The sequence below is a fragment of the Neomonachus schauinslandi genome, chromosome 6 (assembly GCF_002201575.2).
Source record: "Neomonachus schauinslandi chromosome 6, ASM220157v2, whole genome shotgun sequence".
In the NCBI taxonomy this organism is placed as follows: domain Eukaryota; kingdom Metazoa; phylum Chordata; class Mammalia; order Carnivora; family Phocidae; genus Neomonachus; species Neomonachus schauinslandi.
In genome coordinates, this window is record NC_058408.1 from 119,676,964 (window position 1) to 119,703,509 (window position 26,546).

Sequence of the window (26,546 nt, forward strand, 5' to 3'; positions counted from 1 at the left end):
ATGGGCATAAAGAGTTTACATTTAATCCTGTTCTTATGTGTATATATTTAAAGTAGCACTATAATATAATTTTAGTGTTGGAAAATCTGCATTCATAAAAATATTAAGGATTATGTCCAGTTGGTAATGCCATAAGATTATCTTTTGTTATTTCTATAATGTTGGCATATTGGATTTTGTTTTGTGTTACTTTTGAATGAAGTTGTGGGTGCATTTTGTCCGTTGCACAAATAACATTGGTTTTAGGAAATTTGAGGAGTAAAAAGAAAAGGAAAAGCTCTCAGTAACCTACCACCTAAGACAAACTTTGTTGAAATTTTGGTGTATTTTCTTCTTGGCTTTCCTTTTTTGGTGCATATTGTTTTCAAATAGCTTCATTATGTAATATTGGATTTTTTTTTTTTTTACTTAAATAACAAATGTATTCCATGTTCTTCATATAAATATTTTTTAAATTGCACAATATTGTGTTAATTAATCATTTTGTATTTATTGGAAATTTATTTCCAAATTTATCTACTTTGAATGTAGTTCATGAGGATCTTTATGCATTAAGTTGTTATTACTTTTGTGATTAATTTTTTAAAAATTTTTCCCCCTAATTCACAGGTGAATATAAGAAAGATGAACTTTTGGAAAGTGCCAGGTGTGTACTGGTGTTGTAAATATGTATCGTGGATAACTTCATCATTAATTTTTTTAAATAATAAACTTTAATAGAGAATGAATTTTTGTTTGCTCACATACATGTCTGCAGACGGGATCTGATGAATACAAATTGCTAATACGTTTTTTTGTGTGCTAGGAGTGGCAATGAAGAAAAAATGATGGCTCTGCTGACACCCTTAAATGTCAACTGCCACGCAAGTGATGGCAGAAAGGTAGTTCCTTTGACAGCTAAGCTGTTGTTCTTCCTCCTGGTAACATGAAAATGCATTTATCTTACTAAAAATTAAAACATTTGATGAGAATGCTGATACTTTCTTTTAAGCAGTAATTTGGATTAATTCTTAAACTTAGTAAAACTTTACTGATAAACATTTAGTTGTTTGCTTCCTACTTACAATAATGAACTTACAAACTTATACTATGCCTTTGGTAAATATGTTGGATTTTGTAAACCCAAAATGAGAACTATGAAGATGGTAAGTTTTTTTCTGGAATTCTGGTATTATATTTGGTTTTTTACCTTTTCACACATTTTTTTTAGCTATTATTGTAATTTCATTCATTTGTCTGATTAATATTTCAGTCAACTCCATTGCATTTGGCAGCAGGATACAACAGAGTAAAAATTGTACAGCTGTTACTACAACATGGAGCTGATGTCCATGCTAAAGATAAAGGGTAAGTAAGCATTGGGAAAAAATGAGGATTTCTTAAATGTTACTGTCTTTATTATAATCTCTGTAACCATATAAAAATCTTCTTGCTAAATAGTGTAAACATTATTGAGCTTTTACAATATGCAGATTGCTCTGAGACACAGGAATTATAAAACCTTAAAGCCACCACTTAGAGGGCTTACACTACACTTTAGGAAGCATGACTAGATACCTAACAATATAAGTTCTCTACTAAGTGTGAGGTGATAATAGAGATAGTACTGTAGGAGTTCCCAGGAGGGAACTCTCAGTGATAGCTGTCCTGGATAGAAAATCCTTCAGGAGGAGGTGATACTCAACCTGGACTCAGCTCAAGAAAGCAGAGAGTTTAGGGAACATCATTGTGCAAGAAAATTTGTGTGAGAGGATGTGCTAAAGCAGATATTACAGCATATTTAAGAAACAATGACTAGACCAGTGTGGCTGAAGCAGATGGATTTACATAGGGGAGAAATGAAGGCTAGGGTTGGAGAAGTAGGTACGAACCAGGTTTTAGAGGACTTGATATTCCAGTCTAAGGAATTCACACTGTGAGCCACAGTAGCCGTTGAAAGATCTTAAGCAAGGGGAAAGATTTTTTCTAAAAGAGGAGTTTTAGGGGACACATTCTGGCAGCAATGTGTAAGGTAGTTTGGAGAGAAGGACCAGAGGTCAGAGAGCAGTGAGAGTAATCATTGTAAGGGTTCAGGCATAATGAGGATCTATAATAATGTTGCAGAGGAATGGAAATAAAGACACAGGTGCAAGAGATACTATAGTATAAGAATGGGTAGGATTTGTTGACTGTCTGGATGTGAGGAGAGAGGAATAAAAAGATAACTACATTTCAAATTCTGAAGCTGAGTGACTGATACCCAGTGATACACATACTAAAATCCAGGAGGGAAAATTATTTTGGAGGAATTATTTTGGAACCAGAACTCAGGAAACTCAAGTAGAGGTAGCCAGTAGATAGTTGGGGAATGAAATTGGTGCTCAGGTTAGAAATCATACAATAAAAAATGGTGAGGGGTGCCTGGGTGGCTCAGTCGGTGAGCATCTGACTCTTGATTTCCACTGAGGTCATGATCTTGGGGTTGTGAGATTGAGCCCCGCATTGGGCTCCACACTCAGTGGGGAGCATGCTTGAGTGCTCTCTCTCTCTCTCTGAAATAAATAAATCTGGGACACGTAGGTGGCTCACGCGGTTAAGCGTCTGCCTTCGGCTCACGTCATGATCCCAGGGTCCTGGGACTCAATCCAATACCAGAAATCCAGAAATCACATTGGGTTCCTTGCCCAGCAGGGAGCCTGCTTCTCCCTCTGCCTGTTGTTCCCCCCTGCTTGTGCTCACTCTCTTTCTCTTTCTCTCTCATAAATAAGTAAAATATTAAAAGAATAAAAAATAAAATAAATTAAAAAAAAAAAGTGGTGAGGAAAGCCGTAAACCTTTAAAGAGAGGACAGGTAGAATTAATGACTACACTGTCAGTGGCCATTACTCACCAGAGGCCATCATAGCAGTGTCTGTGGTAATTAGTGAGTGATTCCCCAAGTAAGAGCAGCTTAAAGATACAAGTCAGGATTTTAAGGTTCCACTGTACCTTCCTATGTAGAAAGTTCTTTCTCCATGGCCATCATGAAGGAATTGGGTTTAGTTTATTAATTTACCCTATAGAATCTGAAAAAAAGTTTCAAAGAAGAGCCAGTGTTCGAGCTCTGAGTTTGGAAAGGATTGTAGGAGTGAGCCAGGAGGGAGGAAATCTGTTCTACACCAAGGGGACAGTATGCCCAGAGGCACAGAGGGAACTACATGTGGTTGAGCATACCATCACTAAAGGGTAAGGCTCCAGAGTGTTAGACCATTGCATTCCAGGCTAAGCAGTTGGAACCAGTTTTCAAAAGCAAGGAAGAACCAATGAGACATTAAAACAAGGAGTAACTACATCAGCGGTGCCTGGGTGGCTCAGTCGGTTAAGTGTCCGACTCCTGATTTTGGCTCACAGTCATGGGATCAAGCCCCACATGGTGCTCCACACTGGGTGTGGAACCTGCTTGAGATTCTTTCTCTGCCCCCCCCCCCGCTGTCTCTGTCTCCCCCCTTAAAAAAAAAAAAAAAAAGGAGTAGCTACATCAGATTTACTTTTAGAAAAATCTGGCTACAATTTGAAAAAAATTGAAATAGGGTCTGTTTGAGTAGTACAGGAAGAAATATTAAAGGCGTTGTGGTAGCCTTGGAGAAAAAAAAGATGGATGTGAAAGAGACTTGAAAGTTAGAATTATTGGAACTTAGTATTCAGATGGATGTTAAATTTTGTGCATTTCTATTAAAGATCACAAAAGCCGTTTGCTATTTAAATCTAAGTGAATTTAATTTAAATTAAATGAACTAACTGTAATAACACAAGCTTCTTTCATCCCCCGCCCTCATATTGTAGTGATCTGGTGCCCTTACACAATGCCTGTTCTTATGGTCATTATGAAGTAACTGAGCTTCTGGTCAAGGTTAGTTCTCTTCTGTTTTTCTTAGAATTATATAAAATCACTTGAAATACATCATATACCAATTTACTTTGTGTTTTTAGTGCTTGGTGGATATAGAAGGAATACATATAATCAATTCTAAGATGTAGATGAGTGATAGGTCAACATTTGACTGCTTTGAGATTTTTGAAATACCTTAAGATTTTAAATATAAAATAGCACTGTCATCTTGTGAATAGCACCTTAAATAAGATTCTATAATTTGTGGCTAACGGTGAAGTTTCAAAATCCTTGAAAATACCAGAAAGCAATTTTTAGTGATTCATATATTATGAAAACCACCGGTTACATTTGCAAGATCTTCCCAGTTATACTTTGGGTTGCAGCAGGCTCATTTGGTAAGCTGCACTTCTTCCAATATGCTGGGCGGCTCTTGTTTAACAAGCAGCTTCCCAGGACCAAAAACAAACTTATTTTGCTCCCTGTTGGATGAAAATAGAAGATACATATTCTCCTTCAGAGTAGGCAGGAGGATGTTATCCACATCTATTTCCTTTTGTCCCCCAGTCTCTGCACATATATTTGACCACATTTTTTAGGCTTCTCTTACTCTGCACCATTCTGCCCCTTTGAATGCTTTCCCTCATTCTAGCAGCAGCCGTCATGGCAAAGATATCTGTTCCCAATGCCTCCATGCTTTCTTTTCGGCATGTGCTACAACAGGATTATTTTCCCACAGAAACAACTTCAAGGATTAGATACTCTCTGAGTAGCCCCTAAGCCTTTTTAAATGTATAAGGCGGGGGCTGCAACATTATACATTTGTAGCAGTAATGCTTTTCTTATTGTAAAACTGAATCTTGAATTCAGCAGAACATTTGGAATATTATTATGGATAAAAGTGAAACATGAGACAGACTGCATTGGGACCTACAGACAACTGAACTGTGTTTTCCTAAGACCTGATGTTCAATAAATAAGAATGGCAGGCTGGGGCGCCTGGGTGGCTCAGTTGGTTAAGCGACTGCCTTCGGCTCAGGTCATGATCCTGGAGTCCCGGGATCGAGTCCCGTATCGGGCTTCCTGCTCAGCAGGGAGTCTGCTTCTCCCTCTCCCGCTCCCCCCTCTTGTGCTCTCTCTCTCTCTCAAATAAATAAATAAAATCTTAAAAAAAAAAAAAAAAAAAAAGAATGGCAGGCTGACTAGAGGTCATATGTATAGAGGAGGTTAGCTGAGGTGAGGTTGCAGTTACCAGAGCACTCAAGCTCAGGAGTGTCTGGATTTGGCAAGTAGATAAGAGACAGGGAATACAGGCAGAAGGTGTAGGCAACACTGAGTCAGTTGGCAACTCTTGCTAAACAGTTGGCTAGCAGAAGCTGGCATTTAACTGCAAACATTCACTTAACTGCTTTTCATGACCTGGACACTGTAGAAATTGTGATGTGATTGCTTAAGAAGCTAACATGATCTTATAGTAGAGTAGAAGTAATAGTGTCAAAAGCAAATGTAGCAGTAGATGGAATGTACTTTTTCTCAGACCAAATTGAGACTCTGTTGTTATTCTAGGCACTCAATAATTTCTTTAATGGAGCTTTTAAACTAAAGTATATTTAGCCAAGGGCCGTGAGGGTGAAAGGAAATCTAGAAACCATCTGATAAGAAAGATGAGTGAAGGAGCTGAAGGTGTTTAAACTCAAAAACGTAAGAGTTGCTCTTAAATATTGCCAAGAATATGGATCTCTTTTGCTCCAAAGAAAACCAGTAGATCAAAGTTTAAAATACATATTTAACTTAATGTAGAAAAGAACTTCTAGTAAGACAAGTTATCTAGTAATTATGAAAAGTCATATTAGTTGAGAATTAGTTTCCCATCATTGAAAGTACTAAAGGAGTGAGTAGCTCATTTGCCATCTGAAGGAATGCTATGGAAGGGATTGTGAGAGATGAGAGATTGAACTAGAATGACTTCTGTGGTCTCTCCAACTCCAGTACTTGGAAATGGCTGAAATTAAAAAGACTAACAATACCAAGTATTAACAAGGATGGGGGAACACTAGAACTCAAATATTGCTGATGGCAGTGCAGAAATAATACAGCCACTTTAGAAGACTATTTGTCAGTTTCTAATAAAAGTAAACCTGTATCTACTATATCATCCATCCAGCAATTCCGTTCCTAGGGACATAGCACGTGTCCATAAAGAGACTTACAGATGAATGTTCATAACACCTTATTCAAAATAGTCAAAAACTAGAAATAGTCCAAATGCCCATCAGCAGGATGATGGTTAAGTAAACTATGGTCTGTCAGTACAATGGAATGCTACTCAGCATTGAAAACTATTGATAACGACATGAATGAATCTCAGAAACATTGTGTGTGAAGGAAGGTAGACACAAAAGTACGTACCATGTTATTCTGTTTTTATGAAGTTCAAGAACATATAAATCTAATATATGGTGCTAACAGAATGGGGGCATAATTATCTATAAAAGGAGCATGAGGGAACATTCTGGTGTAATGAAAGTGTCCTGTATCTTGAATTGGGTGATGGTATCATGGATATACACACACACACACACATATTTGTCACAATTCCTCAAACTATTCACTTAAGAACTATGTTCTACTGTGTGTAAATTATACCTCAAAAAAGGGGAAAACTTAGAGAAGATGCAAGTTAAATCTAAAGCTTCATTCTTTTTTTTTATGTTAATCACCATACCTTACATCATTAGTTTTTGATGTAGTGTTCCATGATTCATTGTTTGTGTATAACACCCAGTGCTCCATGCAATACGTGCCCTCTTTAATACCCATCACCAGGCTAACCCATCTCCCCACCCCCTCCCCTCTAGAACCCTCAGTTTGTTTCTCAGAGTCCATAGTCTCTCATGGTTCATCTCCCCCTCCGATTTCCCCGCCTTCATTTTTCCCTTCCTGCTATCTTCTTTTTTTTTTAACATATAATGTATTATTTGTTTCAGAGGTACAGGTCTGTGATTCAACAGTCTTACACAATTCACAGCGCTCACCATAGCACATACCCTCCCCAGTGTCTATCACCAGGCCACCCCATCCCTCCCACCCCCCACCACTCCAGCAACCCTCAGTTTGTTTCCTGACATTAAGAATTCCTCATATCAGTGAGATCATATGATACATGTCTTTCTCTGATTGACTTATTTCGCTCAGCATAACACCCTCCAGTTCCATCCACGTCGTTGCAAATGGCAAGATTTCATTCCTTTTGATGGCTGCATAATATTCCTGTGTGTGTGTGTATACACCCACATCTTCTTTATCCATTCATCTGTCGATGGACATCTTGGCTCTTTCCATAGTTTGGCTATTGTGGACATTGCTGCTATAAACATCGGGATGCACGTACCCCTTCGGATCCCTACATTTGTATCTTTGGGGTAAATACCCAGTGGTGAAATTTAAAGCTTCATTCTTAACTGTTTTTAACAATAAAAGAGTTAAGTAAGGGTCCTTGTGCACACGCCTAGCAACCGGCTACTTGGTTTTCCATGGGGAAAAAAATGTATTTCTGAAATAATAGGTTTAAAAAATGAATTTTGAGGGTATAACCTGTTTAAGCTTGCATGATGTTAAATTACACAGTACTAATAATTCTAAATTCTCTTAAAAAATTGAACACTAAATATATGCTTTACCCTCCCCCCCCCCAATCCCTCAGCATGGTGCCTGTGTAAATGCAATGGACTTGTGGCAATTCACTCCTCTTCATGAGGCAGCTTCAAAGAACAGGGTTGAAGTATGTTCTCTTCTCCTAAGTTATGGTGCAGATCCAACACTGCTGAATTGTCATAATAAAAGTGCTATAGACTTGGCTCCCACACCACAGTTAAAAGAAAGATTATCATGTGAGTATAATATGATGAATGTTCAACTAGGATATTAAGATGCCAGCAAACTAAAAATTTGTTCTTTCTCATTTGTTTTTAGAAATTTTTAAATAATGGAAAATTTTCCTTACCATGGGTATCTATTGTTCATACTAGCGTATTTAGTCATCTGGAGATTTCTACTCATTCTACTCTTAAGATGCTATGAAAAGAAAATATATTTGTATTTGTTTTTTCAAGTCAAGTTAAATGAGATGGTAATGCTTTGAAAAGAATGAATTTGGGTTTTGTTCCTATCTTTGGTGTGAGTTTCTTATTAATCTGCCATGTCATTTGTAGGATTACTGTCTTGTAAACATGGTCCCCAGATCCTAACCATCTACTGTTCTTTGGTATCTGGCAGTTGTGTGGTTTTCTGTCTGTAACTGAAGTAAACATAGTGAGAAACAGCCACCTAGTTCAGATATAGTATTGCTATACATAAATAGGAAACTTGTATTAAATTTGTATTATTCTGGAACAATAAAGGATAATGGGTGGTTTCATAAACCTGATGAATAAAAGAGGAATCTTGAGAAAATACTCTTTGATTTGTTCATCAGTAGGTGGCTCTTGGAAATACTCAATTTTCTGGTCCCCAGTTCTCTGATGTTTGAGCAAAAAAATCATCTGCTACCGCCATGATGTGTTAGTGTACGAACCATGATCACTCTTTGTTTTATTTCTTTACTGAGAAAAGTTCTCTGCTTTGGAAAATTCTTAGAACTCTCAGGTCTGGTAATATATTGCAGTACTCCAGATTCCTACAGACCAAAATAGACCCTGAGTTGGCCATGGGCTAAATCCGTGTATACATTTAGGGATGAATTATGTCATAACTGAGGGAAACTGGTATAGCACTGTCTCTGTTTTGGGGGGTTATATTTGGAGAATATCTTTACAGCTTCTGTCTGACTATTTTGGTAGAGAATTTTGAAAATAATTTCAAGAAAAATACTGAGTATCTTTTACTAGGTAAGTCCCATCAATTTGATAATTCTCATGCAGATTTACATGTTTTTCTCTTCATCTAGATGAGTTTAAAGGCCACTCACTGCTGCAGGCTGCCCGGGAAGCTGATGTAACACGAATTAAAAAACATCTCTCTCTGGAAATGGTGAATTTTAAGCATCCTCAAACACATGAAACTGCATTGGTAATGTTTCAGATTAAAGTTTTTAAGATGCAATAACCAAAAACATGTTGAACTGATCATAACATCCTACTTCTTTTGATGATACAGAGTAACATAACGTCCTACTTCTAGTAAAAGAATTTTTAAAAATCTGTGTTTTTTAAAAATTAATGCCTGAACATAAAGAAAAAATGTCAAACAGTACAGAAAAATAGACAGCCTCACCCCAAAAGGCAATACTATTATTCATTTGAGTATCCTTCCAGAAAAAAACTTTATTCATATACTGGCGTATGTATGTAGCTTTTTTATTATTGTAATAGTACATATCGTTTCCTTTTCTTATTATAAAAATTATAAGTGCTTGTGATTGAGAATTTTAAACCCACTGAAAGTAATGAAAAAGAAAATAATTCTGTCATCCATAGAAAAACCACTTGATTTTCCTTCCAGTATTATAATTTTTTTCAAAATTAGATCTGAAGTCTGTATATATCCCCTCTATACTATGTAAGTAAAGTGTCTGTGTGAATAGAGGCTACTTCCCTGGTAGAGGTAATAACACTTCTGTGGAGCTGTAACAGAGTAGATGAAAATCGGACAACCTATGGAAAAGCAGTCAAAAGAGAATGAGAGCTAGTAGAGATAAAGTCATGGAAGATAGGAAGGCAATGGTGTAATCAGAGACTACCTTAGAAATACCAATTTTTTTGGAAGATTTTTATTTATTTATGAGAGAGGGCACGTGAGCATGGGGAGGGACAGAGGGGAGGAAGAGGCAGGCTCCCCACTGAGCAGGGGGCCCAATGCAGGGCTCGATCCAGGGCTCAATCCCAGGACCTCGAGATTGTGACCTGAGCCAAAGGCAACACTTAACCGATTGAGCCACCCACACGCCCCAAATAACAATTTAGAAGGAAGAAAATCAGTCCTGCTGTATGAATTGCAGAATGTGGTTTGGGTGAAGGAAGAGGACCCTAAATAGACCGATGTGTTGCAGGGCAAATTTAACTCATACTCTTACCTAATATTTTGTAGGTAATTAATTTTCTTGGTTATTGATTAATTTTCTTCCTTATACCATGATGTGCACTATGTGAAGGTTATGTAGAAACCTATCTATAAAACATATTAAGCCTTTTTGCTAACTTAAGTTGTAAAAAAAAATCCAAGTAAAAAAATAACAAAGCTGCAGATTAATAAGAAATGCTAGTGCAAATTTAAAATCATAACATTATCAAGATGGTGCAGAGAAATTTAGAAAAACTGACAGGAAAATTTTCTGGTCTGAAAAGCTAATACTACCTATTATCTCCCCCTAAATATTCTGCTATTAAGCAACTTATTTTTGTTATTAACCTTAAAACATACTAGGAGTTAAGTATTGATGGGCAGTTGTGGTGCAGGGGCAGTGTCTTCCAGGTTTTCAGAGATTATAGGCACTGGCTCAGGATGGGACAGAGGAGTAGATGTGCTGTTTTGAAATGGACATGATCAAGAATACTTGGAAATAAACCATTTCCATTCTGTGTGCTGTCCTGATAGATGTCCTGGGATGATTACTCATAACATACCAAAGTAACTATGTTTACCAGTTAGAAATGGTTTTATTGAGGGCAAAGGAATGATTTTGGTAACAGCAACCACAACAAAGAATGAATCTGAAGCAAAGTCATGAAGATCAGATAAGCTTTATAATTAACAACAGGTTAAAATAAGAGAATAAATTTCATATGTACTGTATATTCAGATGTATAGAACAACTTAGCAGTTATCCAGAACTTTTATTCCATGAATTCTCAAGCTTCAGTTTAGCTTCATATTTTTACATTGATCTAGTCATTCATGCATCCAGACATTTATTGAACGCCTGTTGTAAATGCATATCATTTCAGAATTGGGGATGCAAAGATTTGGGACATGACCATGAGATACATTCTAGGTTTATAACTAGCAAATCCCTACCACCCGTCTCCTTTCCTCTTTGATATATCATAAATATAGATGCTACAGACTCCAGTTTAGTGTATCATCTGCTCCCATTGATTTTGACAAACAGGTAGTCCAAGCTCCTTATTCTGTTTGAGCAACTAATTGAGAAAGATGTAAATACTAATCTTGTCACCTGTTTGATCTGTGCTGTTACCAGGCAGCATCCAGAGCTGATGAGTGTCTTTTATTACTTGACGTAAAGAAACTCCAACCTTTGGAGTGTTTCATTAATTAAACTTTTAAAAATAACATAGACACCGTGCTATGTGGGAATAGCTTTAAAAGGAGTGTTGGTGACATTAATTTAAATTTCCATCACATCAGTAGTGGCTTTTTCAAAGATATAGGGCAACTGTAAAACTTGATCAGAATATTTAGTAACATATCTGATAAATAGGATTTGCAGCCCTGGCCAGAATTTGGTAATTGTTGTACATTCTATCCAATAGAAAGCCTTTGAGTAGCAAAGTCAAGTCAAAAATAAAACAAAGAAGTTAAATAACTTCTTAGTTGTTCTTGATTGGAAACACAAATGTTCTTAAGTAAAAATTAGTTCTGTATAGTCCTTGATTAATGCTGCAATTTAAATTATCTAGCATTGTGCTGCCGCATCTCCGTACCCCAAAAGAAAGCAAATATGTGAACTGTTGCTAAGAAAAGGAGCAAACATCAATGAAAAAACGAAAGAGTAAGTCTACTTTTAGTAATTAAAAATTACTGACACTTTTTTTTTTTTTTTTGAAAATACATTGATTCTCGGCTGACTTTTTCTTTTTAAGATTCTTGACTCCTCTCCACGTGGCATCTGAGAAAGCTCATAATGACGTTGTCGAAGTAGTGGTGAAACATGAAGCAAAGGTATACTTCCTTTTTGGTAATCTTTGGTAAACCACTGAGTTATTTTCTGTTTAGCAGATGAAACTCCTGGCTTCCTAAACTGTTTACTCTCATAAGTACTACTTTTTTCCTCTTAATCTGTACTTAAAAGTAGTCTAGCAGATACTTTCCTTTATCTGATTTTTTCCTAGAAAGCCTAAGGATTTACTCAAAAATACATGCTTCCTATATATCCTTCCTTCTCCATTCCTTTTACTCACACCCCACTGGTCTAGTTATCCTTAAGGTCTTTTTTTTTTTCCCTTAAAGATTTTATTTATTTATTTGACAGAGAGAGACACAGCGAGAGAGGGAACACAAGCAGGGGAAGTGGGAGAGGGAGAAGTAGGCTTCCCACTGAGCAGGGAGCCCGGTGCGGGGCTCGATCCCAGAACCCTGGGATCATGACCTGAGCTGAAGGCAGATGCTTAACGACTGAGCCACCCAGGCGCCCCTTTTTAAGGTCTTTTTCTAATAGAATACTCTTCAGAACATCCTCAGCTAGAGACACACTGATTATGACCAATCATCTCCAGTCTTCTCTCACTCGTATCTTCTGTTCCTTGGCTACCATGATAACTCTTGTTGTTTACACTAGCCACAGTCTTTCTTACTCTGTTATTTCTGTGACTAAACCAAAGGACTTGAAACAGAAAGAAATAAATTATTTAAATAATTTGACTGAAAACAGTTCCCCTTTTTGTGAAGTCAGTGTTCTTTAATTGGCATTTGTATACAAAGCATTTTATTCTTGGAATAATTATGTTTTCATCAGGCTAGGAATCATCATTTCTTACCCAGGAACTTTAAAAAACACTACTCAGTAAAAGATACACCTGGCATCCCAGATTGGAAGAGATGACAGTCACCTAATTCAACAGTTTTCACAGTTTTTAGCCACGGATCCTTGCCTTTTCCAAACAAAATCTTTAGTAGAAATTCATTATGTAACAAAGAATGGTGCTGCTCTGAATGAAGGGAAAAGAAAGGAGTAGAGACCCTTAGCCCTTGGGTGACCTAAGGCTCTTCCCTAAATGTGCTTTGCAAAATAGTTTTCTGATCTGTCCTTTCTTGGGTTTCCACTCAAGGAACCACTTAGAATTCTTTCTACAACTTCTTGTTTGTGTTTCCTTTCAGTGTCCTAATTTCTCTTTGATTTGGGGGAATTCTTGATAATGTATAATCTCAATCTTTCCTATTGTAAATTATTGAATAAAATAAAGTTTATTCTGCTTGACTGCTTGGCATATCTCGTCTGTCTGTTCTATAACTTCTCATTGATTGCTTTTTTCATACATGTGGTACATTACTAGAATATCTGGATACATACTAAATGTGAGTTGTGAAACTCAATGAAACAGTCATGACTAGTGGGACCAACCATCCAGGAACTGAGGGATTTCCAGAAACACAGGACTGTCAGTACTAAAACCAGGGAAGTCCCAGGCAAACCAGAACAAGTTCGTCACCCTGATCTTAACACAAAGTGGTACCCAACTAAAGTTTTCAAGTGGATGTATTTCACATTTCAGTGAGTTTTGGTATGTGAATAAGTAGATTAATTGTCCTGAGCAGATTAATTGTCCTGAGCATTTTAAATCAGTTTTCAAGTTCCATAAGCATGGAGACTAGCAATTTATAATCCAGTTTTTTTTGGTTTCATTGAGAAAGTCTTACTATATTCCTGTTCAAATATTCTCCAATTCCATGGATAATGAATTGGACTATGTGTCAGATCACACTAGTGGCCACAGGGTTGATTACTGAGGAACTTAATTTCTCACTTGTGTTTTAAAAAATTAGTTACCTGGTGGGGAAGGGTGCAGGTACAGATGAGATGGGGGAGTTAATGTTTTACTGTATTGTCTTATTACATATCCATCAGTTTCTCCCTTTATCCATAAATGTATATATACATATTAAACATTTCAAAGTAATTTGCAAATTGCTATGCACTTCTCCCTAAATATTTCCATGTATTCATCACCTAGAGGTCAGTATTTATTTACAGGTTTTTGGGGGGTGCAAAACTTACATGCAGTGAAATGCACAAATCTTCCATGAACATCTGCTGAATTTTGACTAACGTATACACCTGTGTTACCAAAACTCATCAAGGTACAGAACGTTATTTCATGGCTGAGGCAGGGCCCCATCCAAGGCAATCTCCACCCCTAGATGCAACAACCATTTCATTTATTTCCTAGGTAGATTAGATTTGCCTGTTCTGGGCCTTCATGTCTATGGAATTGTACAATTCATACTCTTCTCCAAGGCTTTCTCCTCTGTATATTTTGGAGATTCATCCATGTACCGATCCTTTGTTCCTTTTATTGCTTAAAATAGACCATAATGTATTTATCTATACAGATTATATTTGTAAAAAAGGTAGAAAAGCCAGTAGGAATAAATATTTTAATGCTAAGTTAGTCTCTGGCTTTGTTACTGTTGTCTATCTTGGAGTTAGTCTCCACATTTCTGGACCTCAGAGATCCATAAAAACATATGGATTAAACTTCGTTAGGCAATGTCTACCTCTAAGTGCAGTAAATATACTAATACTTTTTAATGGCAAACACAACTGTTATTCAACATTTCCTGCTTTTAACCCAAAAAAGTCTTTTCTGATATCAGCCTTCATGAACTGATGAATTTATGCTCTAAATTTGAGCAAAAACATTTGTTTTGGCCCTGGATAATAGGCTTCATGAGAGAATAATTGGGATTTTTAAATTAGTAACAAGTGTTAAACACATGATTGGATGGTTTTAAATTTTGAGTTACACCTAATTTTAGCACTTTCTGCATTGTTAAGGTTAATGCTCTGGATAATCTTGGTCAGACTTCTCTGCATAGAGCTGCACACTGTGGTCATCTGCAAACCTGCCGCCTACTCCTGAGCTATGGGTGTGATCCGAACATCATATCCCTTCAGGGCTTTACTGCCTTACAGATGGGAAATGAAAACGTGCAGCAACTTCTTCAAGGTATTAAATGCTTTCATGAAATGAACTTTTTTTTTTTTTAAGATTTTATTTATTTGACAGAGAGAGACACAGTGAGAGAGGGAACACAAGCAGGAGGAGTGGGAGAGGGAGAAGCAGGCTTCCCGCGGAGCAGGGAGCCCGATGTGGGGCTCGATCCGAGGACCCTAGGATCATGACCTGAGCCGAAGGCAGACGCTTAACAACTGAGCCACCCAGGCGCCCTCATGAAATCAACTTTTTAAAATTAACCTTTAAATTTTTTCACATGGGGCGCCTGGCTGGCTTATTCAGAAGAGCATGCAACTCTTGATTTCAGGGTCGTGAGTTTGAGCCCCACTTTGGGTGTAGAGATTACTTAAATAAATAAAACTTAAAAGTAAAAATAAAGTTTTTCACATACTATGTAGAAGTTGGTAATAAAAAGAAAATGTAGAATATTTGTTAATTCATTATACTCAAGTGTTCCAGATGTCATTAAGTCTTACTATGATTTTGTTCCAGAAGCATTATCTGCTCAAATTCTCTAATAGCTGGCTCTTAAGTTTTTATCTAGAAAGTATTTAAGATGTAATAGTTGCTATTTTTTTTAAAGACAGGAAAACATAAAAAAGTAGGTGTCTCCTGGGGAGGGTATGTGCTCTGGTAAGCTCTGTGAATTGTGCAAGACTGTTGACTCTCAGATCTGTACCTCTGAAACAAATAATGCAATATATGTTAAGAAAAAAAAAAAAAGGTAGCAGGAGGGGAAGAATGAAGCGGGGGAAATCGGAGGGGTAGACGAACCATGAGAGACCATGGACTCTGAAAAACAAACTGAGGGTTCTAGAGGGGAGGGGGGTGGGAGGATGGGTTAGCCTGGTGGTGGGTATTGAGGAGGGCACATTCTGCATGGAGCCCTGGGTGTTATGCACAAACAATGAATCATGGAACACTACATTTAAAACTAATGATGTAATGTATGGGGATTAACATAAGAATAAAAAAAATTTAAAAAGTAGCTGTCTCTCAGTTGAGCATCCATAATGATAAATAATACTCTAAAGACTGGCCCTGCCTCTTCACTGTTTTTTTTAGGTCTTTTATATATAAGGCATATAGAATTTTTGTACAAGGTAACCAACTATTTGACTTACTAAAACATATTTAACTATTGAATACGTGTATATTCATTATATTTTTAAATATTTAGATCAAATATATCTATACATTTTACATAGGTTATACATTTCACCCTAGAAATCTGGTCCAATAAATTTTAAAGTGACTTTGACGTGTGAAAGCTCAGATGAGAAGAAATACAACAGATCAAGCCTCTTGTATCTTTAACATTTTCGATGATCTTTATGCCTGTGATCTGGAAACCACCTTTTGAGAAAAACACTCAATAGATGAAGGCAGGTTGACAAAACAACCTGGAAACTGCCAAAATTGAACTAACTATGAGACTCTTTCAGAATTCCCTTTAGTTCCTCATATAACACACATTTGTTTCAGTGTCAGTTTGGGGGTTATAACACCAGTCCTATTCAATTGCCTCGTGATGGACGTTTACAGTCTTACTAGTTTTGTGCTAAGTGCGATTTCTTACCTTTCCAGCTAGTTTCTTTTTTTTTTTTTTTTTTTTAAGATTTTTTTTATTTAACAGAGCACAAGCAAGGGGAGCAGCAGAGGAAGAGGGAAAAGCAGGCTCCCCACTGAGCAGGCAGCCTGATGCAGGACTTGATCCCAGGACCCTGGGATCATGACCTGAGCTGAAGGCAGACGCTTAACCAACTGAACTACCCAGGTGCCCCTCCAGCTAGTTTCTAGTAAATTGTCAAGGTAGAGTTTCCAGGTCAAAGGATAACATGTAATTGTTAAATCATCTTCTAGAACAGTTGTTAAGTACCATATTATATTCCTACTAACAGCATATGACAGGACTTGTTTGTCAGCACTGGGTATTATGATTCTTAACCTTTTCGTTTGGTGGACGTGTGTGTATGAACTTAAGAAGTAATAGATGCTTTTTTTTAATACAAAGTATAGAAATATTGTCAGTGTAGTTCCCCCATTTCCTCTTTGCCCACTAATGGATAAAAAAGAAAAACCCAAGATCTCTCATTTTAATTTGCATTTTTAAGATATATGTTGCAATATTTTTTCCATTTTTTATTTGCCTTATAACTTTGTTTAATGTTATGTTATTGCCTGACATATTTTTCCAAATCATCATTGGTTCTGCCTTTAGTGTACTACTCTAAGATGCTTTTCTACTCCAAGTATAAAAATACTTATATTTCCTTTTAATATTTTTAAGGTTTAATTTTTTTATCTTAAGGTCTCTAATCCATTGGAGTTTATTTTGTTATACAAAGGTACATGTTTTCTTCCTTTCCTGTGAGATTTTAAATGAGCTATAAAACAGAATTTCAGATCTGAAAATGACTTTAGTTACCTTCTAGTCCATCTCTTCTTTTTTTTAGAACTGAAAAAATCTGAGGCCCCTTGCCCCAGTTTAGATAGCTACTTAAGGGCAGAACCATGGTTAGGTCTCTGGCCATTGGTCTCCTAACTTAAAGTTTTTCCACCATCCAGTGGCCTTGGTTATAGAACATGCCATCTTTCATCTGTTTTATATTCCATTACATTGTTTAAATCACATTTATTATTCATATTTACGCACGTTTGCTTATTCATATGTATATACATGAAATGTTTCCCCCAAAAGCTTTTTTTGTCTCACAAAAAAAATTTTTTTTTTTTTTAAGATTTTATTTATTTGACAGAGACACAGCGAGAGAGGGAACACAAGCAGGGGGAGTGGGAGAGGGAGAAGCAGGCTTCCCGCGGAGCAGGGAGCCCAATGTGGGGCTCGATCCCAGGACCCTGGGATCATGACCTGAGCTGAAGGCAGTCGCTTAACGACTAAGCCACACAGGCGCCCCTTGTCTCACAAAAATTCTTAACGAAGTCTTCCTGGTGTTCCTCTGCTACCATGGAGATTTATTATATAATCTGCCAAACTGTAAAAGAACTTTACTTTGAGATAAGCTGCCTCTCTTAAAGCTTGGTCCTGCCTTTTCCATGGGAGTTAATCACTCTTTCCTTCTCTTTTCAGAGGGTATCCCGTTAGGTAATTCAGAGGCAGACAGACAATTGCTGGAAGCTGCAAAGGCTGGTGATGTAGAAACTGTAAAAGTAAGATATGATCTTATGTTTTTGTTAACTTTGGGTTTTTATTTTCCGTATTTAATGAATCTGTACTGTTGTAATGAAGAGCCTAGTTATATGTGCCTTGTTTTAAAAGATAAATAATGATAATCTAGTTCTCTGAAAGTAAGAATCATTGTTCAATGAAAGAAATATTTTTTAGTTTCACATGCATCTCAGTAAATACCTCACAATCACAAATTTAAATAAAGTGCATGTTTATGGAAATAAATTTCATTTAAAGAGCCTATTCGTTTGTCCCTTTAAAAGAAAAAGATATCAAATTATTGTCCATTGTTCACATACGACACAACAGGAAAGGGACAAAGAACTAAACAGTGTGTCACTGTGTCGATGTATTTCTTCTGGTTTCATTTCTTTGCCCTCTCTACCACTGTGTTGCCACTGTCTCCTAATAATCTTCAGTTCATAGAGCCAGCTTCAGCTCTTATATGGCCCATCTCCTGTGGTTGTCCTCTGTAGAATAACCCTTCCTCAGATTTTCCTTTACTTTTTATCATAGAGTCATATATAATGTCTTAATAAAACATATTTGTTACCTACAGAAGTTGTATATCCCAGTAAATAACTCAGAAGCCTAACGTTCTGAAAGAGCAAGACTACGTTTCCATTCAACTAATATGGATTAAAATTAACTCAACATGTTTTATGAATGAAATAATTCTTCAGTAATGCGATGGAGTTTGGGGGTTTTTTCCACTTCATTCTAATATTATTTTAATTCCCAAAGCTAGCAGGGAGATAAAAGCTTTGTTATATTCGCCCATCCCTCCCCCCATTGCCCCTAGACTTTTTCAGAAATAGTGCTGGTCCCATTTGAGGGAACAATGACATATAATAAGTTTTATGAAAATCTAAATTTGTTGATTTGTGACAGAAGTAGCTACATGAAGCAATTTCACTATATTTCTATTTGGTGTCCTCAATCCTGAACAGATCCACCACACAAAGTCAATTTTAGATTTTCTGAGAATGAAATATGTTGGGCCCATCTGAACTTGAGCTCTGAGGAAACTTACTCACTGTCCTTTTAAGTAAAGAGATTTCGGGAAGTTGATTTAAAAGTCCATGGTATCTTTTCCTACTGCTTTATCTGTGTAGATAGTACAGTCATCTCCAAGTAACTTCAGATTTTGTTTTTTAAATAATTTCATTTTTCAAAGAAAAAACACCATTATAATGGAACCTTACTGTTTGACATGTTTTATATTTACATTCTCATTCCCTTAAGTGGGGGGTTAATAAGATATTAGGAGGATTTGGTTTCTATTACTAAATACTGCTGACTTGTGGAAAAACAAGTCACTTGAGTTAAAAGTAGTGAGCTGATTTTTTTTTTTTTTCTGGAAAATTGATTTAAAAATTAAAGGCAGGGGCGCCTGGGTGGCTCAGTCGTTAAGCATCTGCCTTCAGCTCACATCATGATCCCAGGGTCCTGGAATTGAGTCCCACATTGGGCTCCCTGCTCGGCGGGAAGCCTGCTTCTCCCTCTCCCACTCCCCCTGCTTGTGTTCCCTCTCTCACTGTCTCTCTCTCTGTCAGATAAATAAATAAAATCTTTTTAAAGAAAAAAAAAGAAAAGAAAACTTGTTTCAGAGTACACAAAACTAAACTGAGAAGTAGGGAGTAAAGTGGCTGGTAAAAACTACCCAATGTAGCAGCACTTGGCACATGTATTAAAAATACTCATTCCTAGGGCGCCTGGGTGGCTCAGTCGGGTGAGCTACTGCCTTCGGCTCAGGTCATGATCCCAGGGTCCTAGGATCGAGTCCCACATCGGGCTCCCTGCTCTGCGGGGAGCCTGCTTCTCCCTCTCCCACTCCCCCTGCTTGTGTTCCCTCTCTCGCTGTGTCTCTCTCTGTCAAATAAATAAATAAAATCTTTAAAAAAAAAAAATACTCATTCCTAGAGCCCAACTTCAAAGCCATGAAATACTGTTTCAAATGGGACCCTGAATCTATATCTTAACAGCCTCTTCTTTGGGAAGCATAAAAAAGCTTTGTCAGTCTGGTAATTAAACCCCTTGAGGTGAAACCCACAGATAGCTACCTCCATTGAGTTATTAGGCTTAGGCTATCCCTAAGGGATAGGGTAGAATAGTAAAAAGTAAGACTTTTTACTAATATTGATAGTCTTTAAACTTTTTTTGAGCACCACGATTTATTATTTATATTGCTTTTCTTCCCCAAACATTTGTACTTTTCATACAAGCATGAATAAAAGTGTTATTCTCAAAGCTTTTCTCAGCCAGGCTTCCTCATCGAAACCAAAGAACATAAAAAAGTACTTGAGTATTTTCTTAATTTTCCCAAGGATCATAAGTGTAGTTCCTTGACTATAAGCATCACCTAAGAACTTGTTAAATTCTCAAAAAAAAAAGAAGAAAAAGAAATGCAAGTTCTTAGGCCCCACCCCAGACACACTAAATTAGAAAATCTGGAGGCAGGACCCAGTGCACATGAAAATTTAAGAACTGCTGGTGTAGAGCAGAACTTTTTAAACTTTAATGTGCTTACAGATCATCTAGGGATCTTGTTAAAATGCAGATTCTGACTCAGTAGATGAGGGCAGAGATTCTGCATTCTTAACAAACCCCAGGATCCAGCATACCTCTACTTATATTTGTCACAAAATGAAAGTTAGGATTGCTGATAATTGGTACTTTAGATTACATTTATGTTACTATTTGTAGTAGTGGTAATGATAAAATTTACCCACCAGCTTTAGCAAAAGATGATACAGGTGTAGATAAGAGGACCACAGGGATTCCCAATAAATGACAAGGTGAAATAAGTAGTTTCTGAGAATACTGATTTAATGAGATAAGAAATTAAATCAAAATATGTAGTGTTATGTGTATACTGTGTTTCATCCTGCAGAAACTGTGTACTGTTCAGAGTGTCAACTGCAGAGACATTGAAGGGCGTCAATCAACGCCACTCCATTTTGCAGCTGGCTATAATAGGGTGTCTGTGGTGGAGTATCTGCTGCAACACGGAGCTGACGTGCATGCTAAAGATAAAGGGCAAGTACCAACAATTGCCATGGCCTCCTTTCCTTTATCTGACCTTTTTAGGAAAATCTGGAAAAACATTTTTTTAATAATTTTATGATAATTGGTAGCTCTTTTGTTTTCAGGGAAGTCTGTTACCTAATACTGGCTTAAGTGTAGCTTCTTAATTTCAGTTAAGATTTTATGATGATTAGCATATATATATGTAAAGACTTATTTGCATAATGTCTTATAATCTTATAATGACTAAGGAGATTAATGTGATTGATTTTTAATATAGTAAATTTTTCAGTTTGCATTGAGGATATTTGAATTCTTCCAATTTGTCTTAAAATTATTTTTTTTTTTTTAAATATACAATTCTTGGGATGCCTGGGTGGCTTAGTCGGTTAAGGATCTGACTCTTAGTTTCAGCTCAGGTCATGATCTTGGGGTCAGGGAATCAAGCCCCACTTGGAGTCTGCTTGAGATTTTCTCTCTCCCTCCCTGCCCCCCCATGTGTGCGCTCTCTAAATAAATAAATAAATAAATAAAATCTTTAAAATACACATACACACCTCAATTCTAGATCGAGTCTATAGGTGTTTGTTACGTTCTCTACAATTTAAAATATTTTTAGAGCAACCCTCTCACATCCCCTCCCTCTTCCGGAGCTTTGTACTAACACTTTACTATTGCTCCCACCAAAAAGAAAAAAAAATATATTTTTAAAATTTCCTTCCCACACCCTCCAAAAATAATTCCATTTCTGCTTTCAATAAATTTAGGTTCTATAAAATATAAGCAGTGTTGGCCCTTATGCAGTTCAAGGAATTTATCAACTATATGCAGTTATCTAAATTAAACATATCTTTGTGTTGCATCGCTTATGTAGTCTTTCATTTCAGAGGCCTTGTACCTTTGCACAATGCATGTTCATATGGACATTATGAAGTTGCAGAACTTCTTGTTAAGCATGGAGCAGTAGTTAATGTAGCTGATTTATGGAAATTTACACCTTTACATGAAGCTGCAGCAAAAGGAAAATACGAGATTTGCAAACTCCTACTCCAGGTATATTTAAGTACTTACTGTGGACCTTGTTTATTACATAGATGTTTATATTTCTAATAACTTTCAATATAAACTTAAACTGGTAAAGGGGTATGAAGCAAAGCTATTTAATTCTCTACCTAGATTTCAGAATAAATGTCATGAACACTGTATTTTAACCTATGAGGATGTTTACCACACACAGGTTTATTATTGTATAAAGTCAGCTATCAGCAAGTAACAGTTCTCTGATTATTATCCTAATTTTTCCTATATAGTACTTTAACCTCAAAATATTTGATGGATTATGTAATTTATAAGCCAGATTTATTTGGCACTAATAAAATTGATAGTACTGGTTTAATACAGGTACCCATGTAGATATTTTACAGTAAAAGCAAAAGTTAGGGCACTTGGCTGGCTTGGTAAGTAGCTCATGTAACTCTTGATCTTGGGGTTGTGAGTTCAAGCCGCATTTTGTGCATAGCGCTTACTTAATAAATACATTAAATTAAAAAATATATATATGTTAAATTTATACTTTATTTCAGGGTTTGTGGAAACTAAAAATAACATACATGAAAATAAGTTATTAATGAAATTCTGCCTTATTTTGAATGTAGTTTAAAATTTTTATTAAATTACGTTATAGGGGCTCCTGGCTAGCTCAGTCAGTAGAGCATGCGACTCTTGATCTCAGGGTCATGACTGAGTTCAAGCCCCACGCTGGAAATGGAGCCTACTTGAAGAAACAATAATAATAAGTTGACTTATAAAAGCCCAATAATATTTAACTGTCTCTATTCTTTTTATTATAATTTTCTGTGTACTAAATTAAATATAAGAAACGTTGACCTTTAAGGTAGAGTGTGTCAGTTTAAAATAGTTTTTTTTGCTATAGTTCCACTGACTATTTTCTCATAGATAGACTAAGGGCAAACTTAAGTCAGTTCCTCCTTATCTGTTTTTCACATGCCCAGCATGGTGCAGACCCTACAAAGAAAAACAGGGATGGAAATACCCCTTTGGATCTTGTTAAAGATGGAGATACAGATATCCAAGATCTACTTCGGGGAGATGCAGCTTTGTTAGATGCTGCCAAGAAGGGTTGTTTAGCCAGAGTAAAGAAGTTGTCTTCTCCTGATAATGTAAATTGCCGTGATACCCAAGGCCGACATTCAACCCCATTACATTTAGCGGGTAAGTGAATGAAGTTTCACAGATTTAAGCTGGTGACATCTAAGGTTCATTTTATCAGAGTAAAATATTTCCTGAAAGTAAACTGAAAAGATGCAGCTCAAATATCTCCTAATGCCACCATAAACCTGAGTGTTTGTGCAGGCCAAGTGTGTTTCGCGTTCACTTTAGTACTGGTGTGGTTACCTGCAGTAAGAACAATGGAAGGAGACTCTGCCGGTCAGTATAGTGCTTTGGAATCTCTATTCCAGTCACCATAGTTTTAAGTCCTCTTTGGTGAGTGAGTTTTGGCTATAAAAACTTGAAAAATCAGCCTGCTTGAACAGCCTTTCTCATGGGAAGCTAAAGCTTTCCATTCTTTTGAGGACAGCCGTTAAGCACAAGCAGAAAAAAAATCTTAAGGCTTTCAGAAGTTACATAAACCTATTACCAAAGTTGTTACATTAATTCATGAGGCCTGCCATAACAAGGTACCACAGACACTGGGTGACTTAACAGAAATTTCTTTTCTCACAGTTGTGGAGATAAGGCATTGGCAGCATTGGTTTCTCCTGATGCCTCTCTCCTCCGCCTGCAGATGGCCACCTTCTCACTGTGTCGTCACTTGGCCTTTTGTCTGTTGTGTGCACTTGCCTGGTGTCTCTCACTACATGTCCTAATCTTTTATAAGGACACCAGTCAGATGGGATTAGGGCCTTCCCTAACAGCCTCATTTTAACTTTTATTACCTCCTTAAAGACCTTACCTTCTAATACAGTCACATGCTAAGGTACTGATGGTTAGAGCCAATACAAGAATTTGGGAGACAGTTGAGTGCATAACATTTTTGTAAGTTTCACTCATGAAATTGACACAGTCCACCTTTGTTTCTAGTGCAGGTGCACAACATTTCGGTTGAGCTTTAGCTGCATTGAAAATGCTAAGGAATGGGACATTAAAATCACTGAGCTTATAGCTAATACTTCAGTGGTGTTACGTTGTAGGCATAATTTGACTCAGACAAGTTTATCTAAATACATATAGTTTAAAAAGAAAAAAGTAAATAGAGAAAAAAGTAATGCAGATGATTCTGCCACTTTGTGTAATATGGGAGATGGAAGTCTACCCTTCTCTTTTTTTTTTCCTCTGTTTATTTTAGTTTCATAGTGTGAATAACTGAGTGTGTTCCTAGTATTTAAAAGATAATTTTGGTTATATGTGATTTTTACCTTTAAATTTTCACCCTCTGTAAGTTAGGACCCCACTGTCCAAGGAAAAGAATTATTGTATCTATATGTCTTTTAGAGAATTTTGGAAGTGATAAGCACAAATGCTAACATGGTGAGAAAAGGCTTTTATACTTCCACTTGCAATCAGAAGTTTCTCGTCCATGCAAGATAGGATGTGACCTGTGTATATCTGAATTATGCTGTGTATATTTATTTAGATTAGCTTTTCTATATCTTTATGGTAGCTTATCTAGAACATTTAATAATTACTATTTAAACCCATGTTGTTGGGCACCTGGGTGGCTCTGTTGGTTAAGCGTCTGTCTTCAGCCCAGGTCATGATCTCAGGGTCCTGGGATTGAGCACCATGTCAGACTCCCTGCTCAGCCTGCTGAGCCTGGGAGCCTGTGGAGCCTGCTTCTCCCTCTCCTTCTGCTCTTCCCCTCTGCTCGCTCTCTCTCCTCACTCTCTTTCTCTCTCTTTCAAATAAATAAAAATCTTAAAAAAATAAATAAATCCATGCTGTCTCTGTGAGTGGTAAATAGGTTGTATATACAAAACATTTCTGCCCACTTGTGCAGTATTATACCTTGAGACTTGGAAAGACTTTGGATTCATTGTAATACTTAGCTTATGGTAGTTCTGTGGTTTTGTTTTTCCCTCCTTGATCTTATTAAATTTTTTGGCTTTAAATCCTTCAGCAAAAGAATAAAAACTACAAGAAAGTAAATGTGAAAAATATTTTGAACTGTTCTAAAGTTTCAGGTGATAGCTGGTTTTATTTTGGCGAAGTTAAGTTCCAGATTTGCTCTCGATCTGTGATACTAAGCTAGCTGACAATTCCCAAGATGACAGCTAAGAGGTTATGGTATATTTATAAAATGCTAAGTTTTATTTCATGGCTTTAGCAACACTAGATTTTGCTGCCAGACTTGCAGAGATGTATATCCCAAAGATCTCTCTCTACAAAATGTCTCTATGTCCTTCTGGGAAAATAGGGTCCTGAGCCCCATGCTGGTGTGCTATCTCCTACTCTGCTGGCCTCTTGTGTTCCTAACTTGGCTTTTATATGCTTGAATGCCTCTTACTTGTAGCCCTTGAGACCATGTACCTGAATTTAGGAAGTTGCATATAACAACCATAAAGGCAAAGACTTTGGTAGAAGATTTTAAAAGGAAAGATACAAGCAAATCCATCATATAACTTTTGAGAGTCTCTGAAATGAATGAGTGTCATCACTGAAAGCTTCCAACTTGAGACCAGTGGGCAGTTTTTTCCATAAGATAAATTTTTAATAGACTCCAATGGGGAATATCAGATTTCTATAAAATCTCTTTATTTTTTAAAGAATGTTTGTGCTTTTTATACAGATATACACAGATACATAGATGTAATTAATTTTTATATTAACAAGTGAAAGTAATTTTACTTCTTTTCTAAATTAGCTGGTTATAATAATTTAGAAGTTGCAGAGTATTTGTTACAACATGGAGCTGATGTGAATGCCCAGGACAAAGGAGGACTTATTCCTTTACATAATGCAGCATCTTATGGGGTAAGTTCTTTCATATTACCTTTAAAAATCTCTGAAATTTTCTAAGTGAAAATCAGTATTGCAGTTCAAAGGGCATTTAGTTTGACTTTCTCATTTTATAGAGGAGTAAATATGAGGACTAAAGAGATTAAATAATGTCCAAGTCTCAATTCTGAATCTGTTGTAAGTGAGCTGTGTGACATGCAGCACATCTGTCATTCATTGTATTACCTTTCTTAGCACCTCTTATTTTCAGTGGGATGTTGATGGTTTTGTTTATTTGTTGGTGCCAGGAAACCCACTAGGACTCCTAGGAATCTGTAGAGATTCAGGTGCATTGTTCCTGAGTTTATAATAGCCCTAAATGTTATAATCAGTATTGACCATCTTCAGTAGTATAGTTGGATAAGTGCGAAAGGTTGCTGGTTTATAAATTGATGTTCAGCAGTTATAACACTTGAATAAATGAGAAATTGTTTAAGTTGTATTCATTTATTTAGTTCCCATCCTGTGTAGAATTCTTAAATATTTTCTAATTTCTCAAGTTATTAAAACATATGTAATTTTTAATCAACTGCCCATAAATTATGATGTTGGGGAG

General features: G+C 36.6%; 1 protein-coding gene across 2 annotated transcripts in view; it reads left to right on the forward strand.

The window, feature by feature from the left end:
• Positions 1–26,546, forward strand: part of TNKS2 (tankyrase 2) — a 67,861-nt gene that overhangs the window by 20,307 nt on the left and 21,008 nt on the right. For both annotated transcript variants that reach the window (XM_021699497.1, XM_044916106.1), the window contains exons 4-17: positions 610–646; positions 806–881; positions 1,253–1,347; positions 3,802–3,868; positions 7,551–7,737; positions 8,793–8,914; positions 11,482–11,573; positions 11,665–11,743; positions 14,577–14,748; positions 17,849–17,928; positions 20,841–20,986; positions 21,862–22,027; positions 22,987–23,206; positions 25,857–25,966. In XM_021699497.1, the coding sequence (XP_021555172.1) occupies positions 610–646; positions 806–881; positions 1,253–1,347; positions 3,802–3,868; positions 7,551–7,737; positions 8,793–8,914; positions 11,482–11,573; positions 11,665–11,743; positions 14,577–14,748; positions 17,849–17,928; positions 20,841–20,986; positions 21,862–22,027; positions 22,987–23,206; positions 25,857–25,966 (1,649 nt within the window). The remainder of the gene's footprint in view (positions 1–609; positions 647–805; positions 882–1,252; positions 1,348–3,801; positions 3,869–7,550; positions 7,738–8,792; positions 8,915–11,481; positions 11,574–11,664; positions 11,744–14,576; positions 14,749–17,848; positions 17,929–20,840; positions 20,987–21,861; positions 22,028–22,986; positions 23,207–25,856; positions 25,967–26,546) is intronic.